At 35.9% G+C, this 17,738-nt stretch overlaps 1 protein-coding gene across 1 annotated transcript in view; it reads left to right on the plus strand.

The window, feature by feature from the left end:
- Positions 1-1,895: 1,895 nt before the first annotated feature.
- The window catches only part of LOC107083819 (beta,beta-carotene 9',10'-oxygenase-like), a 19,048-nt gene continuing 3,205 nt past the window's right edge, over positions 1,896-17,738 (plus strand). Inside the window, exons 1-8 of the mRNA XM_015373306.1 lie at positions 1,896-1,929; positions 3,592-3,769; positions 5,322-5,533; positions 12,065-12,180; positions 12,316-12,418; positions 13,492-13,629; positions 16,341-16,501; positions 17,323-17,493. Of these exons, the coding sequence (XP_015228792.1) occupies positions 1,896-1,929; positions 3,592-3,769; positions 5,322-5,533; positions 12,065-12,180; positions 12,316-12,418; positions 13,492-13,629; positions 16,341-16,501; positions 17,323-17,493 (1,113 nt within the window). The remainder of the gene's footprint in view (positions 1,930-3,591; positions 3,770-5,321; positions 5,534-12,064; positions 12,181-12,315; positions 12,419-13,491; positions 13,630-16,340; positions 16,502-17,322; positions 17,494-17,738) is intronic.

Here is a 17,738-nt window from a genome sequence, read left to right on the forward strand (position 1 = left end):
ACGTATAATTACACACATACATAGTGTGTTGTTGATGAAAAGATATTTAATGAACTTGATAACAATTTGACACGTTGCAACTATAGACTTCAGAGTCCTTGATCGGGAATTTTGCATTGTGTATCACAGAAAATAGAGAATATTATGCATGATATTCACAATATTTGACTTTTAAATGTCTAAAACCTATATGCATCTAATCCTTGTTACTTAGATACCTGCCAAAAATTAGTGCTATGGATTGCCTTCAGAAGTCACTTTATTGGTGAATGGTCCCTTTGCTGATGTCTGCACATCTGTACTTTGACTTTAATATAACTCCAGTTTTCTGTAAAGGAGTCGGAAGACATACTGTAGTCTTCACAGTGAAGAAACAGCGTCATCTGGACGAAGAGACATAGGTGTGTATTGCATTGAAACGTTTAAAAAAGTGTCAATTCTAAACATCAAAGAACTCTGTTTAATCTATAATCTTAAAATTAAAATAGGCATAGGGGCTGCAAAAAAAAGTATAAATCAGATAAGCAACAGGTGGAGAGATCAAATCTCAGGTGGGACAACTGTGGGTGACAATGCAGGCATTAAAACAGATGCTTTGTTCAAGCAAGACTAAAGGGGTATCACGATAGAGACGTCATAGTGGGGGTTTTCAGATTTATCCACTCTGGGAGCTGGTGTTAACTGTAGTTGGTTCATTGTGATTGGAACATTAATCTACCAAGAAGCTTGTTGTTGCAATCAAACCACGCTTCATCTGGATAGGTACTATGACCAAACTTTGTGACATATGTACAAAATACTAAGAGGCGGAAACCCCACAGTATGGTGGTGGCAGCATCATGCTGATGGGCTGTGTTGTACAACTCCTAGTTGTTTTCTTCAGTGAAGGTCTTGTGTCCCAGTTGGATGGATTGTGCTAAAAATAGCTTAATCATGGAGAAAAACACACTAAAAAGATACCCAGAGCTAAAACAGAGTTGGTTAACCAAAAGTTTAATCGTGTTTTAAAATGTTTTTAAAACATTTGCATCTGTGTTTTTGTCCTAAAATGTAAGATTGAACATGCATAATTTACTAAAACCTTACATATACTTATATAACTTTCAGATGTATATGAAAAAAATGCTTAAAAACATATTTTTGCTATGGGAAGATCTGTGTTTAAAGTAATCTTTTATTTCTGACTAAAAGTTTGAACATTACTTTCAAGTGAAAATCTTAAATTAAATCTGATGTAGAGCCTCTTTAGGAGCCAATAGTTAGGGTGATGGCACTTAGGTCTTCAAAACTGTTTCCTCTCACCCTTATTATTGTTTATTGCTAATACCAACTGTATGAATAATTTTAGGCTTAACCTTGTATCCATTAATGCCTTTTTGTTTGTTTAAATCTAAAAAAGTGTGTTCCTTAATCTTAACAACTATGGATTTATTACTGGTAATATTAAATCTCTGTGTTGGCCTGTCACATATAGTCTTAAAGAAGCAGTTTTTGTGTTTTGTTTTTTCTACTGAGAAAAAAAAGCTGTCTTTGCAGATTTTTTGATGCAGATTCTTTTTTCACCTGCCAGATTAACATCTGCTGCTTAGTCTACTTAAAAGATGTATTTCCAGGCTCTTTAGAGCTAAGCTGCAAAATATTCTGAGATTAGATCAAATCTCTACATTTGAATAAAGACCACCAGGCTGTACACACGTAGAGTATAAATGTTACTCGCAGTAAAATACAAGTTTTATAATGAGAGGTTCTAATGAGAGGTTTAAATGTCTTATCTATGCCTGTGCTGTTTAATGCCTGGATCACTCCCTCGACTGGTAATGAGGGTTCAAAGGTTTTCATTGCAGCTTATATAATTCCTGTGTGCTTTGCAAACGAAATCCAAAGAGCTAGGAGCCATGTCAGCAAACACAGAGTCCCAGACCTGCAGCTGTAAGTACATAGTTATTTCAGACATTTTACATGATTATGTTTATGTTCCTGTTTACTCAAACTGATTCCATTTGAGGAAATGGAAAAAAATCAATTTCCAGCTTTTTTTTGGCAGGTATTAGATTTTAAAATTATTTTTATTTTTCCATTACTGCTAACAGTAAAATCAGTTCCTTAAGTTCTTTTTTTTTTTCATTTTTATGTCTTCTGATCTTGGGTAGACTGCAGGTGTGAGTAATGCATGCTCTCAGTCAGAACTGAAGTATAATAGAAATGACAGAGATAGAGAATCCGTCTCAACTGATTTATTCAAAAAATGTAAGAATCCTTTTAGCTGATATTAAGCTGATATTTCATCCAAATGTTTTTTTTTTTTTTTACATTTGAAATGCTGAAAAAAAATTATGCTACAGTCATGATAAGACATGTTGGCATTCTCTTTTATTCCTGCTCCACAGACTCCTGTTGAATCAGACTTGTAAAAGAATTTGCACAATGTCTCATCAAGACCATTTAGTCATTCTCAGTTGTTCAGTGAAAATGAATCACTGACAGGTCTCTGATCGATGGAAATGAAAAGACCAGAAGAAAATGTCATTAAGGATAGAAGGCTGTACAAAAAAAGGGGACAGTTTAGAGGAAAAAAACAGATGAACAAAAAAGAATGATTACAATAAACCATCAGGTTTTTAACTGTGAATATTAAAAAAAACAACACTTAGCTCTTTTTCTTCAGGAGTTTGAGGGTGTCAGTTTTCCTCACTTTGTTCAAAATACACTTATTTTTTAGAGCTGGAAACTGCAGGAATAGCTTTCTTTTTAAAAAATTGCAGCACACAGTCAGGTTTCATTTGCTATGTTGCAGTAATCACACTCTAAACCCAGGTACACATAATCAGATGTTCAAGCATATTATCTCTGTACCGCATGCTCTTATTGTTATTGTCTACTGTATATCACTCGTAGAGTTGTGATGAGCAAAAACACGTGATTGTTTGCAATAACATTTACATTTTGACAAAAGCATTCTACCAACTCCCAGCATGAGACTTTGCCTTTTTCTCAGTGGTTTGCATCTGCTTAACATGCAATACGTGCATATATTTTATTGTTCCAATGTTTCATAGAGAAGTGTTTAAATGTTTTTTTTTTTTTTTTTTGGGAGAATTGAGTAAAGAACGGATAAAAACTGGCAATTTAACCCTAAAAGCTAAAAAGTATGTGACTTTCAGTTCCTCATCAAAAAATGTTACCTACCACTGAGCCTTAAATGATTTACAAAAACATTTACATGCATTTTGGGATGTAGACAAATAAAAAATAAATAAATAAAAAAAACCCCACAAGGATTGCAAAGTTTTAAAACTCTATTTTTTATTACTGTTAGAAAATAAAGAAAGGTGGGTGTTATATATTTGGGATATATTTTCTGATTTTTCCGTTCTCACATGCCTTTTTTGTTCTCACTTCACTCTCTGAACAACACTTTGAAGTTTAAAAGAATCCAAAGAGACACAATCTTCACAGCAACATATCATTTAATTAACCCGTTTTTGGAATGTTTAGGGCTGACAAAATAAGCCTGCTATTTGTTTTTCTGAGTTCTGTATCACAGGTTTTCTAAAGGAGTTTTATTCATTTTATTAATCTTTACTCTGTTAGTATCCAGCAGGAAAAGATGTCCACAAGCCTGTGGACTAGAGAGTGTAGCACCTTTGGTGGATTCAGGGGAGGAAACTCCTGACCCAATCCCTACTACCATCAAGGGAATTATTCCAGCCTGGATCAATGGGAGCTTTTTGAGAAATGGTCCGGGGAAATTTGAGTTTGGAGATGACAGGTATTTATTTATTCAACACTATTATTTTATACAGTATACTTATTTTTGACCATCATAGTCTATAGACACACCGATGCCAATAGATATCGAATCTGTTTTGTCAATGTGAATTGTTGAAAGGATTTGTTTTAAATTTTGCTGCTATGTTGATGATATTCAACTCTATTGATCCGAACAAACTGAGGAAACAATTGAGCTACCGAAATTATAAACTTGCCTTTAAATCATCAAGTACTTATTTTCCTGCACCCTTTTTGCATTTTTAACCCATGCAAAGCTGAATCCCCAGTATCAGCAGTATCCATTATTGTAGAGCTTAGTGCTACGAGGTTGAATTCTTCTTTTTCTGCAGAGAGGCCTTAATATATACATTAGAAAATATTGGCATACATTTCTGACCCATATTGACACATGGGCATATCAACAGGATCAAGCATTTGTATTTTAGAATATTTGATATCAACCACATTACAGACATGTGGCAGTGGACTGAGATCTGGTGTGGAAATTAAAGGACAGACGTTTTCACAGCTGTGACTAAAAAAAATGCTCATTCAACAGTTCTTTTCCCCCCACAACTACTGTTCAATTAATAATTTAATGCCTTTTAAGCATTCTGTAATATGATATATAATATGATTTTTTTAATGCCCATGCTGTTGTCTTTTCAAGGCTGTATTATTGCTACAGTGTCCAACTATAGCTGAATGTCTGAACTTCCTTAAAGATCTACAGTTTACAGCGTAGAGAGTGCATTTGGAAAAAGTATATTGGATAAATATATTTTTACACTGTCACCAGTTCTTATAGCGGAATAGGAGACAGACAATGTGAACAAATGAAGATCCTCTGCCTACACCGTTCCTATTTGGAAACAGCAGGTCAAAGCCAGGAGGAATGCCTCAGCAATTTCAGTCATGGTCGTGTATGCACTACTCACATCTTTCTACCGTACTGTGAATACAATTGTTCAAGCTCAAGATTGCTGTTGTACTATAGCTGTGCAGTGGTCAGTAAATATAAAATTTGGAATTGATGTTTTGTCCTTTCCAGTAAAAATGCAATAGCTTGTTATCCTCATCAGTAGCACTGCTTAAAGCAGGATCCACTGTGGAGGACGTGCTGTTGCTAAGCAAGGCGGGGGGGTTATGTGTTTTTTCTAATTTTCAGGCTAAGTCCATGTTTTTCTCAGAACTCCCTACTGCTGCTTTAATCTAAACCACTGCCACATTAAATTTGAATAGAACCACCAAAATGGATTGCCTTACTCTTTCAACAAATACAGTGCTACAACATAGAAATTCTCTTTTTAATATGTCTAAAAATGCATTCAATCTTTTATTTGTCAATTAATAAAATCTCCCTTGTCTTTTTATTGATTAGTCTACTTGTTTTTTTTCTTGTAAAACATTTGAAATTTATTATTGGGGTTTCATTATTACAGTTCAGTTGAGTTGATTTGACAGTATAAAATATCTTTTTCAATATTATATTTCAAAATTTGTCCCAACAACACTGTCAGAGAAATTAAATAGCTTTTATCCTCTTTCAGATACAATCACTGGTTTGATGGGATGGCCTTGATGCAACGGTTTCACATCTCTGAGGGCAGTGTAACTTACAGCAGCCGATTCCTACAGAGTGATTCGTATGTCCTCAACTCAGAGAAGAACCGCATTGTGGTGTCAGAGTTTGGGACGGTAGCAATGCCTGATCCCTGCAAAAACTTCTTTGCACGCTTCTTTTCCCGCTTTCAGATTCCACGTATGTGTTACCTCTTTTACATTCTGCATAATTGAAGCATAATTCTGCTGGTCTCACAGCACTAGCATATACACACTATAATCCCAATACTAGGAAGTCTTATATATAATTTGATCTTCAAGGTTTTAACTGACTCTCAAAAAGTATATATATATATATATATATATATATATATATATATATATATATATAGTAAGTATAATGAAGAGGGTATAAAACTGAGCAAGAATAAGATACAGAAACTATTTACTTAATTTAATTTAATATTTATTGTATTACTGAAAGTGAAAATACTGTTTTGTCTTTTAGCGTAAAATTTGGGGCCAATCAGTTATTTTTTATATATATTTTTTTAGTTAAACATTCTTAAAATGTGACTCCATCACAAATGATTTAGTAATAAATGATTATTTGGTTGCCATTAATTATAAAAGCTGTTTAAATGCTGTCTAAATGACATTTAGATCTGCTTAAAACAACATGTGTTATTCCTTAAAAACTAAAACAAAATAAATTAAAAACTACATCTTCCGATGAGAATAAATTATCTTAGCACAATATTTATTTGATTTTTGCAAACTTCACAACCTGTTACTATATGGGGATACATAGACATTTACTGTAGGAGCAGTTTTTATGCCGTCTGTATAATTAGATCATTGAAATATGTTCCTTTTATAATAAAAAGTTAATTTGAACGCACTTATTGTATACTATTGTATCCTTAAGAAGCACATTTTAACAACTTGAATAAACTCTTGCAATGAAATAGCTTTCTAGGTAATGAGTAGGTTTTACTTTCAGAGAAAAATTTGCATTGCTATGCATAATAGATTTGAAGCCAAAAAAAAAACTGCAATGAGTCTTTGATTACATTTTATGGATATTGTAGCTTTTTGTGGTGAAGGAAAGCTACAAAAACAAAAATCTGAAGAGTCTAAGTTGGAATTGGACATGGTCAACAGGAGTCAACAGGGGCAACAGAAGAGACACACAGACTTCCCTTTTCCCTTCTCTTCTCTAGCTCCTCTAGGGGACTGGGGGAAAACGGAGGCTTTCCAGAGCGGCCAAGAAACAGAGTTTATCATCTATATCCTGTCGCCTGGGCCTCCTAGTGGGACATGCCTTTAACACCTCTCGTAGCTGGCATCCAGAGGTTTATGCATCAGATGTCTAAACCACCTCAACTTACTCTTTTCAAATTGGAGGAAAGGTGACATTACTTCATGCTTCCTGGATGGCTGAGCTCCTCACCTTACAGTATGTCTAAGCTAGTGCTTGGCCACACTGTGGAGGAAGCTCATTTCAGCTGCTTGTATCTGGGATCTCCAGGAATTCTCCTACTTGAGGGAACTCCTCTCGAACCTGAAGAAGGCAAGCCATCTTTTTCTGGTAAAGAACCAAGGACTATGACCTGGAGGAGATGATCTTCATCCCGGCCGCTTTGCACTTGGCATTCTATAGGCCTTGATAGAAGGGAGCCAGCAGAACCACGACATCAGCAACAAGCAGAGACCAAATTAGCTGGTCTACAAACCAGACCCCCTTTGGCCCTTGGCAGCACCTAAACATCTTTTTCCAAAAACTTGTGAAAAGGACTAGTGACAGAGGAACCCTGTGCTTGCATGCAACATGCATCAGAAACATGTTTTAATAATCACCCCTCTGAACATGAATAATATACTAAGATATAAAATTGAGGGCATATCTACTGGAACCACACATATTGTATTCTATTTCACTGCTACAGTTTTAAAGAAAAAAATATACTAAATATTATATTTAAACTATGATTTCAAATTCAAGGGTTATCAATGGAACCTTCGTGCATATGACTCATGTTCAATGGGGAAACAGGAGAGTTACTCTGCTCTCTGACTTTAGACACAGGCTACAGCTGCTGCGTCTGGTTCCCTTTGTTTTAGAGAGAGGGGCTTGCAAGCTAACTGGTAGATGGTTAACTCAGAGCAGTGGGTGTACAGAATGTGTTGTTACCAAAGTCATCAACAAAACAGGAAAAAGTGGCTGGATTTGTGGCTACCCACTTTTTTGAAAAATGTCACTAGACATGTCTGAAAAGGCATTAAAGTTGCTAAGTTGGCAACAATGCAGAAATGGCCATGCCATAAAACACTGCTTATGTTCAGAGCTGGGGTCCATTCCTCGCAATCAAAATTAAAGTCCCTCAGCAGAATGATGGAAATTAGCTCCTGGATGGTTGACCTAATTTCAAGCAACCCCACCAGGAATGCTAAGAAGGCCTGGTACTTAGAGCCCTGAAGGTTCAGGGATGTGACCTTCTGATTCACCAGGATGAACTCAAACATGTGATAACTCAGCTGTGGTTAGAAAGTAAACCCAGGAGAGCCCTCCATGTCTCCCTTCCAGCCAGTATGTAAAAGAAAAGAGTCCAGTAGCTCTTAAGGAGCCGGGATCCAAAGCTTAGTCTGTGTGCGGAGGTGAGGCAGACATGTTCAAGCCAGTATTACTCCACCTCCTACTCAACCACAGGCTCCTGTGACAAGATGACATTCCACGTCCCCCAGAGGCAGTGTCTGTAGTTCAGGTTACCGAGCCCACTACCTCTAAGTGCTGCCAAATCTTCTTTGCACCTTTTCCTCATAGTTCCCCTTTCAGGTAATCGTCCCCCTGGGGGATGGCCTTGAATCACCAGGCTTGGTCAAGCCATGTCCTGTGAGACTTCTTAGTGAGGTCCCCAGAACAACAATAGCACTTGCCTCAATTTTTTTGCCTTCACAATGAAAAAATAAATAGCGTGGTAAAAGAAAAAAAAAAGACATGTTCAACAACATCAGTTCTTGAGAAGTTGTCTCAAAGAATACTCTGATAACAAATGTTGAATTCCTTAAGTCTTGCCACCCCAGAATCCGAGACATCAGAAGTATCATACTGAGCAAGAGCAACCACCGTAATGCTGCTAAGTTGTCCGAATCCTCTTCTCAGATGAAAGTCTGCTAGTACTGCTTCACATTTTTCCGCATACCAAAGTCAATGCAGCTGCCTTCCAGGAATTCTTGTTAAAAAAAATCCTTTAAAGAAATCCTGCATCCACATTTTGATGTTGATCATCACCAAGTTATTCCGTACACAGACAGACAAACACACAAACGTGTGAAAACATAATTTCCTTTGTGGAGAAAATAATGAAATGCATATATCAACTGATTTATATTTAAAAAACTAATGTTAATTAATGTCTAAATTCAAAAGAAATATATGAGTATTAAATGCAAATTTATTTATTTTGTTCTGCATTCCACAATTTAATAGTAAATGCAACTATTTAAAGATTGAGTGCAGGATTTTTGCGAATTTTTGAAAAGAACCACCCTCTCCACTTAAAAAAAATGCACAAGCACAACCCTACACCCGCTCCTGAGAGGGATCACCTATTAAATGTGTGAAAAAAAAAAAAAAAACGTGTGTGAGAGCATGCACTAGCCTATTTCTCTACGTACACGCTCTGTTTAAAACTTTCTGCTGGCATCACTCATACAAGCTTACTTTCCAAAAGAAGATTTGCAATTTTTCCACTATGTCATGGGGGTGATCATGTACAGTAAGAAGGCCTTAAGTAAACATATCACCACAATGACTGACAATTAAGAGGACCACTTTGATGATCAACCCGGAAAAAGAACATCCTGTATTAAAGCTTTGACAATGTATTAAATAAACAAATGGTACATTCATTATTTATTGGTACATTTATTGCTATGTTCGTTTATTAATTTCTACTTTGATCTTTTCATGGTACATTTATTAATTCCATTATACATTTACACTTATTTATTTAATGCTGTATTTATTCATTTAGTTCTACTAATCTTTTCATTTATTTAATTTTATCCACCTTAATCCTCCATAGACCCACAAATAATATTTACCTTAAATATGTGTAGTGTTGAAGATGAAACTTTAATTTTCTATCAAAAATTACCAATGCATTGACTGGTCTCTGCCACATTATTTCTATTTAGATTTGTGAAAAAGCAGTATCCCTTTTTTGTGTTTTTTTTTTGTAATCTCTCTATGACATCATATTTCGAGGCTTCTTTATTCCACCTGTCACCATAGAAGATCCTGTTTTTCACATTCCATAGATAGGGGCTGGATCTTATGTTAATGAGTCATGACCTTTCTGCCAACGTCACAAAAAAGCAAATGTTACCTAACCACTCTGCATAACCTCTGACCCAAGTGTTAGCTTAAAGCTACAGCGTGTAATACAGGGGTTTACGACAGAAATGACACACAGTGTAAATAAGTATGTCATTTCTTAACATCCATAACTGAAAGTCTCAATATTTTTGTTTGTGTTGCCTTAGAAATTGCTATTATAATTACATAGAAGCAGGTCTTCCATGTTTGGAGGAAGACTTCATTGGAGCAAGTAAGGCCTATATATAACGTATATCCTAAACAGTCACAGACTATTTATGATTTGTTTTATGGTGTCCTGTCTGGCAATGTGACAATAAGAATAATTGTCTTGATGTCAAAGATTTTGCTTTCACGAGTGGAGCAGTACGGCCGTCACGATAGTGTTCCGCTTAATCTATGCATATAAATAGCTTTATTATAATTCTTGCAGGGAGTATTACAGATTATATATATATATATATATATATATATATATANGTTGCCTTAGAAATTGCTATTATAATTACATAGAAGCAGGTCTTCCATGTTTGGAGGAAGACTTCATTGGAGCAAGTAAGGCCCATATATAACGTATATCCTAAACAGTCACAGACTATTTATGATTTTTTTTATGGTGTCCTGTCTGGCATTTTTTTTTTTTTTTTTTTTTTTTTTTTTTTTTTTTTTTTATGGTGTCCTGTCTGGCAATGTGACAATAAGAATAATTGTCTTGATGCCAAAAAGAGACCAACAGATTTTGCTTTCATGAGTGGAGCAGTACGGCCATCACGATAGTGTTCCGCTTAATTTATGCATATAAATAGCTTTATTATAATTCTTGCAGGGAGTATTACACTCCCCCCATAAGAGGTTATGGGGGGAGTGGTTCATGTTGCTGCAGTCTGCAGATGTTGCTTAAAATTACACACTGTAGCTTTGATTTGAGATATATTAGATGTTGTTTTTTTTTTAGATCATTGCTCAGTGGTTTTCTCAAAAAAACAGCTTTGTAACATGAGAGGATTGGATCCATTACTAAATAGGTTATGTAACACAAGGTGCCGCCTTAAGGCAATCTGGGCTGCTCTTAAACACCAGAGCCAACAGAACAGAAATGGCACTTAACAGATCAGACATATGTTTGGTTTTCTGATGTATGATTTTGTATTGTATTGAGTATTGAAGTGCTCTTAAATAATAGTTCAGTTAGAAGCAAATCATGCACACTTACATCATGATTTCTCCTTTCAGTCCTGGGGAGTGGCGGCCTAGTGTTTTGGGCATAGAGCTTGGAATCCTGAAGTTCTGAGTTTGACCCCACTCCAACAGACTGCCACTCTGGGTCTCTAGGCAAGACCTTTAACCCCTGATTGCTCCCCGGGCGCCCCATGATGGCAGCCCACTACTCCCATAGGGGATGTTTTAAATGCAGAGGTAAATTTGTCCAATGTGAGATCAATAAAGTAAAATTATTTATTATCCTATTTTTAATATGAAATTGATGCCTGGACTTTTACTCTCTTAGCTCACTCTGACTGTGTTAGTTTATTAAAAAGAACACTGCTTTTGTTTTACATTTCTTTAACCCCCCCCCCCCCCCCCCCCCCCAAAAAAAAAAAAAAAAAGAAAGAAAAATTAAATAATAATATATGTTAGTATCAGTTGCTGAAGTGCGAAGTGGTGCTATGAGGCGAAGAAGGATTGTGTTGAGAGATTACTGGGCTGCCCTTGGGAGCTCCGTGGGGTGAATGTTCAAGCCCAGGAATGTCCTTGATGAATGACATCAAAATAACTCTTAAGCACATATTTCTGATGTTCATACATTGTTTAGTGTTTAAATACTTTGGTCAGAGAAAATAAAAATGATCTATCTAAATTTTACTGTATTTGCCCTTGACTGCATAGTAGGAATAATGAAAGGTTGGCATCTATTTAAGAAAGTCAGTGTGTGTTTTTGTGTGAGTACAGTTTTATATTACCTATTTAGGGCTGTTTTTGGTATATTTACTAACCTTCTGAGTACCAAAAGGCTTTGTGAGAACCAAAGACTGGTCCTATTGTTCTGGACTCCCATATTTACGCTAGGGGGTCATTTTAGAGGCACAATTTGAATTTACTTTGGGTTAAGGTCAGGCATAAATGAATATAAGTCATAAGTCTTAATAAGGAAGCATTTGTATCCATTATTATAATCATTATTCAGAAAAGAAGAAAAATGTATGAATGTACACTGCAAAGGAAAGATGAATGAAAACTGCGACTTAAAGCTTCAGTCAAATTAAAAAAATCTGCTTTTTGTGACGTATGTGAGAAAGATACAATTATATTTAAACACTTTATGTTCTTGTCATCCACATGTGTGAACAGAGCCCACAGATAACGCTAATGTGAACTTTGTCAAGTACAAGGGAGACTATTATGTCAGCACAGAAACCAACTTTATGAGAAGAGTGGATCCGCAAACCTTGGAGACAAAGGAGAAGGTGGGTAGTTAAAGGTTAGACAAAGTATCTTTTTTAATGTAGAAAGCTGATAAGAAGGCAGAGACTGATTTTCCTTAAGATAAATAGGACAAGGATAAAGGTTAAAAGGTATTTTTATTGTTATTTCTTTGTCAGGTGGACTGGAGTCAGTATATTGCTGTTAACTCAGCTACAGCACACCCACACTATGACCAGCAGGGAGCTACATACAACATGGGCAACTCCTACAGCAGGGATGGTGATTTATTTTATTTGATTGTATCACTTCCTTTATAAACCCATGAATCTCAGCCATTAACAGAAGCAAGCAATTCTTTTGCTGTTGCTTTTCACACCTGCAGTTACAAAGTCTTACAATAGCATTCATAAACCTTTCCATATTTTGTCATGTTAAAACATAAACTTCAAATACTTGCATTGGGATTATTTGTGGTACAACAGCAGAAAGTAATGTAGTAGTTGAGAAGTGGAGGGAAAATTATATGTTCTTTACAAAATGGTTTACAAGTAGAAATCTGACAACTGTGGCCCCCTTGAGTCAATATTGTAGAAGTACTTTTCACTGCAGTTACAGCTGCATGTCTATTGGGATACGTCCCTATCAGCTTTCTAACAGCAAGTTCTTTTTTTCGGTTTTGTTTGCAAAATAGCTCATGCTCAGACAAACTGGGGGGGGGGGTTTTTTTTAAACATCATTTTTAAATCCTACCACAGTTTCATTGCTAAATTCAGACCTGAACCTGGTTTAGGCATTCCATGCATGAATATGTTTTGCACTAAACAACTGCAATGTAGCATTGGTTGTACACTTAGGACTCTTGGTGCCCTAAATGATGGAGGGTGTAGCGTTAGTTTTCAAGTGCATTGCGTTTAGGCTAAAAAATGCTCAGCTTTGGTCTCATGTCACTAGAGCAATTTTCTCTTAAAATGTTTTCTACTACCTACAGAGCTTGTGGAAAATCAATTTTTTTTAAATAAAAAAAAACAATTCTCCTGCTTCTCAGGCACAATTGTGTTAAACATAAAATCTGTGTGATTACATAAATGTTTTACAGTTCTTCTAATGTTACAACATGTAAAGAAATTGAAAAGGTATAAATGCTATTCAGAATGTTGTAAATCTGCTCAGATTGCTTTTGAGTAATTTGCAAACTCTGAGACCTGAAATCACATCTGTGCTTTAGTCATTCATTAGCTTGCCTAATATTTACTCTTTTTGATTTACTCGAAGTTATCTGTGCAAATGTGTGCACAACAGCATGACAACAAAATCTGTTTTGTTTTTTTCTGTGTTGGGGGGGCTTCTTCCAGGTTTTTTCTACACCATCATCCGAGTCCCTCCCTTAGAGAAAACATCTGAGGAAGACTCAGCAGACCTCACTGGAGCTGAAGTGATCTGCTCTATCCCTGCAGCTGAATCTACAAAACCTTCTTATTATCACAGTTTTGGTGAGATGCACACTTCGGCATGATAAGTGACACCCTCTCAGTTCCTCACCTGCAGCTTAGATGCATACTGAACTTAAATGGGTGATTACTGTGGAAATGTTGCTTTAATGAGAGAGAGGTCCCGCTGCACTCAAACACAAGTCACTCTCTGTCTATTATTCTAGCCACAATTCATAAAGCAAGCCCCATTTTTGTTGACCTCCTAATATTTTACAGTGGCCTTAAATATATTAAGACCCCTTCCACTTTAAGAGACACTGGATTTATGTGACAGACTAAACAAAGTATCACATAATTCTAAAGAGGATGGAAAATGATACAAATACTCCATTATTAATATTGTTTTTGATAAAGCTGTCGATGAGGTTTCAAACGAAACAGACAAAATGTGCAGCAAATTCTGCAGAGTACAACAGCCGAAATTTTCCTACAATAAAAAATAGTAGTGGCAGCATTGTGCTGCAGAGATGCTAGTCTTCAGTGAGGAAAGCTGAACTTGTCAGGACTTGATGGAAAAGCAAATGGATCTAAATACTGAGTTAGAAGACGATATCAAAAAGGTTGAAGAAGGTTTTGAAAAGGGGCATCAGATAGCCACTGATTTGTGATGGTCTAAAATTCTAATAAAATGCATTGAAATTAGTTCTTTCAGTGGGACAGAATGTAAACATATTTAGGGGAGTAAATATTGATTACTGTTTTGCTCGATATAATAGGTCTAATTCCTTAAAAGGCAGAAAAAGGTAGAATTTTTAATGTAGTCTCCCTCTTGGCTTAAGTCCAAGAACTAATTTCCAATGCTTTACAAAGTAGTCATGCATTTTTTTTATATATATATCTTGTTGTGATTTATGTTTATTTATCTTTGTATGCATACTTTGCTCTCTAGGGATTAACACTGACAATCATTTACAGTTATATTTATAGGCTCTGCTCTTTGTGGGAGTCCTCAACAAAAGAAAACAATATCCAAGCAGCAAAAAGATTTGGGGTGGGAGAAATAAACCCTTTGACAAACAAACACAGGAACACGAATCTTGGTAAATTCAGCAGTATCAAAAGCTTAGAGCACAGCATGGAGTCTAGGGCAGTGCGGAAAGTTGCTGCAGCATTTGAAAGACTGTCGGCAGACTAAAATGTGGAGGAGTCAGTTTTAATGGTTGCACAGCGTATGATTGGACATTACAGGTCAGCTGATACCCATAGGGGCAACAAAGTAGCCATTAAAAATCAAGCTCTTGGCCAATACCAGTCAGCTAAACCAAATAAGACTCCATTATTTGGCTGATTTAACACAGCGTTGCTCCATTTGTTCCCTGATCACATCTCAGTCTATATTTCTGGCGGACCACCCTGTCCCACCAGACTTCTGGGCACCGAGAAATCCCACAAGTCAGGAAAGCATTGTGCAGTTGCACAGCAAACCTAATATTACATTTGTCAGAGGGAGCCAAATTGTGTTCGGGCTCCTTTCTGGCCATGTCAGAAATCCTTTTTTTTCCTAAACTTTTACCTCAGAAGTGTAACATAGGAAACTGATTTTGATCCCTTTAGTTTCCGAGCTTCAAAAAGTGCATACCAAGATAGTAGAGTTATGGATGAAGGGACTGAATAGTGTGCAGCTGTTTGACTGTGTATGTGCAACTACAGAAGTCCTCCTCAAAGACCACATGGTGTTGCTGTAAGTGAGATCAGTTTTATTGCTTTTGTGCATGACTTTTCCAGAAGAGGTTACTGATTTAGAATTTGTTTGCAGATATTTTATGTGACTTAACAGTTTTAGTCAAACGTTTAATGACAGACTAGATCTTTTATTGTGCAAATAAAATACATCACATATCTTTAAACAAGCAATAGGCGATAATTTCTTATTTTAGATAGTAAAAGCTAAACAAATAGTGATGTGAAGAAATTCTAGTAACATATGGATAAATATCCCTTAACAGCTGCTTATTAAATATATGCATGTTACAGCCATCAAGCACTTTCTAGTATAACAGTGGCTATATATTTGAGCTCCATTCTTGGCATGTTAGTTTCAGCAAAGACTTAGCAATTTGGATCACATAGTTTCAACTTGGAAACACCTTACTTTTCCAAAAGGAGAATATATATATATATATATATATATATATATATATATATATATATATATATATATATATATACATATATATATTATGCTAACACTACAGTTCAATGATTGCCCATTGCTCAAAACCTGTAATTCTAGTTCCATAGAAATAAAAGCTGTGCTAAAAAAACAGGCCTTTGCAAGAATAATCAATTAGAATCAGCTCTACCAATTTGGACTAATTCTTCTATAAAAAATAAAGCTGTTTCTTTGCAACTTTTAAAGGCGCATTTGACTACAGAACCGAGTTGCATCTATATATTTGAACATGCTTAGGGCAAATACAATAGAAAATGTAACTTGTTTATTTGCCTAAAAAAATGACTGCAGGTTTAAGCTGTATAAACCCGAATATGATCATTTCAGATAAATTATTTAAGCCCTGAATTAACAGTTCATTCCTGCAGGTCAAGGGAATGTGTAAACCTCTCACTTGAATATTAAGGTGAAGTTAGCCTTTACTGAGAAGCCTGGGAGACTCCCATGTGCTCTAAACACAGATTAAAACATGAGCAGTTCCTCAGCTTGTTTTTTGAATGTAAAGTATGAATTTCTGCATGGTTCTATTCCTCTCCAGTCATGTCAGAGAACTACATTGTGTTCGTGGAGCAGCCTATAAAGCTGAATGTGCTGAAGTTCATGCTGTTCAAGATTATGGGACAGAGTTTTCAAAAAATACTGAGCTGGGAGCCAGAGTATGACACCATATTCCACCTGGTTGACAGACACACTGGCAAGGTTTGTGACTACCTTTGAGCTGTTCGAAAATATTTGTGTGATAAAGTTATCTTGCAATTTCTAGAGGATATGCAGTTAAAGAAACATTATAACGCTAAGCAACAATTTGAGAAACACATTTTTTTCTTTACTGACATTTGTAGATTTTACATATTACCAATGTTTTTTTAAAATCTATAACTTTTTTTATTTGTGAAGCCTGATGTCATTTTGTGGCCCAAATAATCTTGCATCTCAATAATATGCAGCAGTTTTGAAATTGTCAAAGTTGCTGGTACAACAGCTCCTCCATAATGATCTTTTATATATTTTAGTTTTCATCCAGAAAGGAAGATAATAATATCTAAAAACCCTTTTGACAAAAATCCCCAGATCAGCATTTTTCCTATTTGTTAAAGCACTTTAGAAAGCCAAAACCTTTTCTATCCCACCTAATTCAACAAGTATATTGAAGTATAAAGCATAAAACCTAGAGTATCACGTAGATGCTGAAAAAGTAATAACAAAAATGTGAAGGCTGTGCAAAGATCTATGCCAGCACAATTACAATTTTCTTCTTATTTATTCTGATGAAGACACACTTGGGTGCTTGGAGCTTTTCCTCAAACATCGTTACTCTCAATTTCTTTGTCTCATTACACAGCGCACCCAATAAACTCAGGGAAAAACACTCCTGAAAAAGTTAAGGTGCACTAGAACATAAGATGGAATGTCCTCAGATGTTAGACAGAAACGGCACTCTTCCCTCAAGTTTTTTTATCTCAAGGTCTTTTGCATAACCAGCACCTCCCACTATTTAATAACTCTGACTGATCCAACAGAGGAGTGAAGTGAAGTACCGAGCAGCACCGATGTTCACACTGCATCAGATCAACGCCTTTGAAGACAACGGCTACCTGGTGATGGACATGTGCTGCGGGGACGATGGTGTGGTCATTGGGGACTTCACTCTAGAAAACCTGCGGCGGAAATCGGGGGAGGACATGGATAAGGTTAAACAATTATTTCAAATATGGGCTAAGAATAATATGATCCCTAACAAATATTACAAAATAAATAAAAATCATATTTAATTTATGCGGTTTGTTTGCATTTTTTCACAGTGTCATACAAATGTTTTAAGCACATGAACCTTTCTTCATTCAGTCACAAGTGTAAATGTAACGAATTAATACAGTATACAGTAAAAGTAGAGGAAATAATGTAAGCAAAACAAGGAATAATGTTAACTGTTCTG

The sequence above is a fragment of the Cyprinodon variegatus genome, unplaced genomic scaffold (assembly GCF_000732505.1).
Source record: "Cyprinodon variegatus isolate N-32 unplaced genomic scaffold, C_variegatus-1.0 Scaffold85, whole genome shotgun sequence".
Classification (NCBI taxonomy): Eukaryota; Metazoa; Chordata; class Actinopteri; order Cyprinodontiformes; family Cyprinodontidae; genus Cyprinodon; species Cyprinodon variegatus.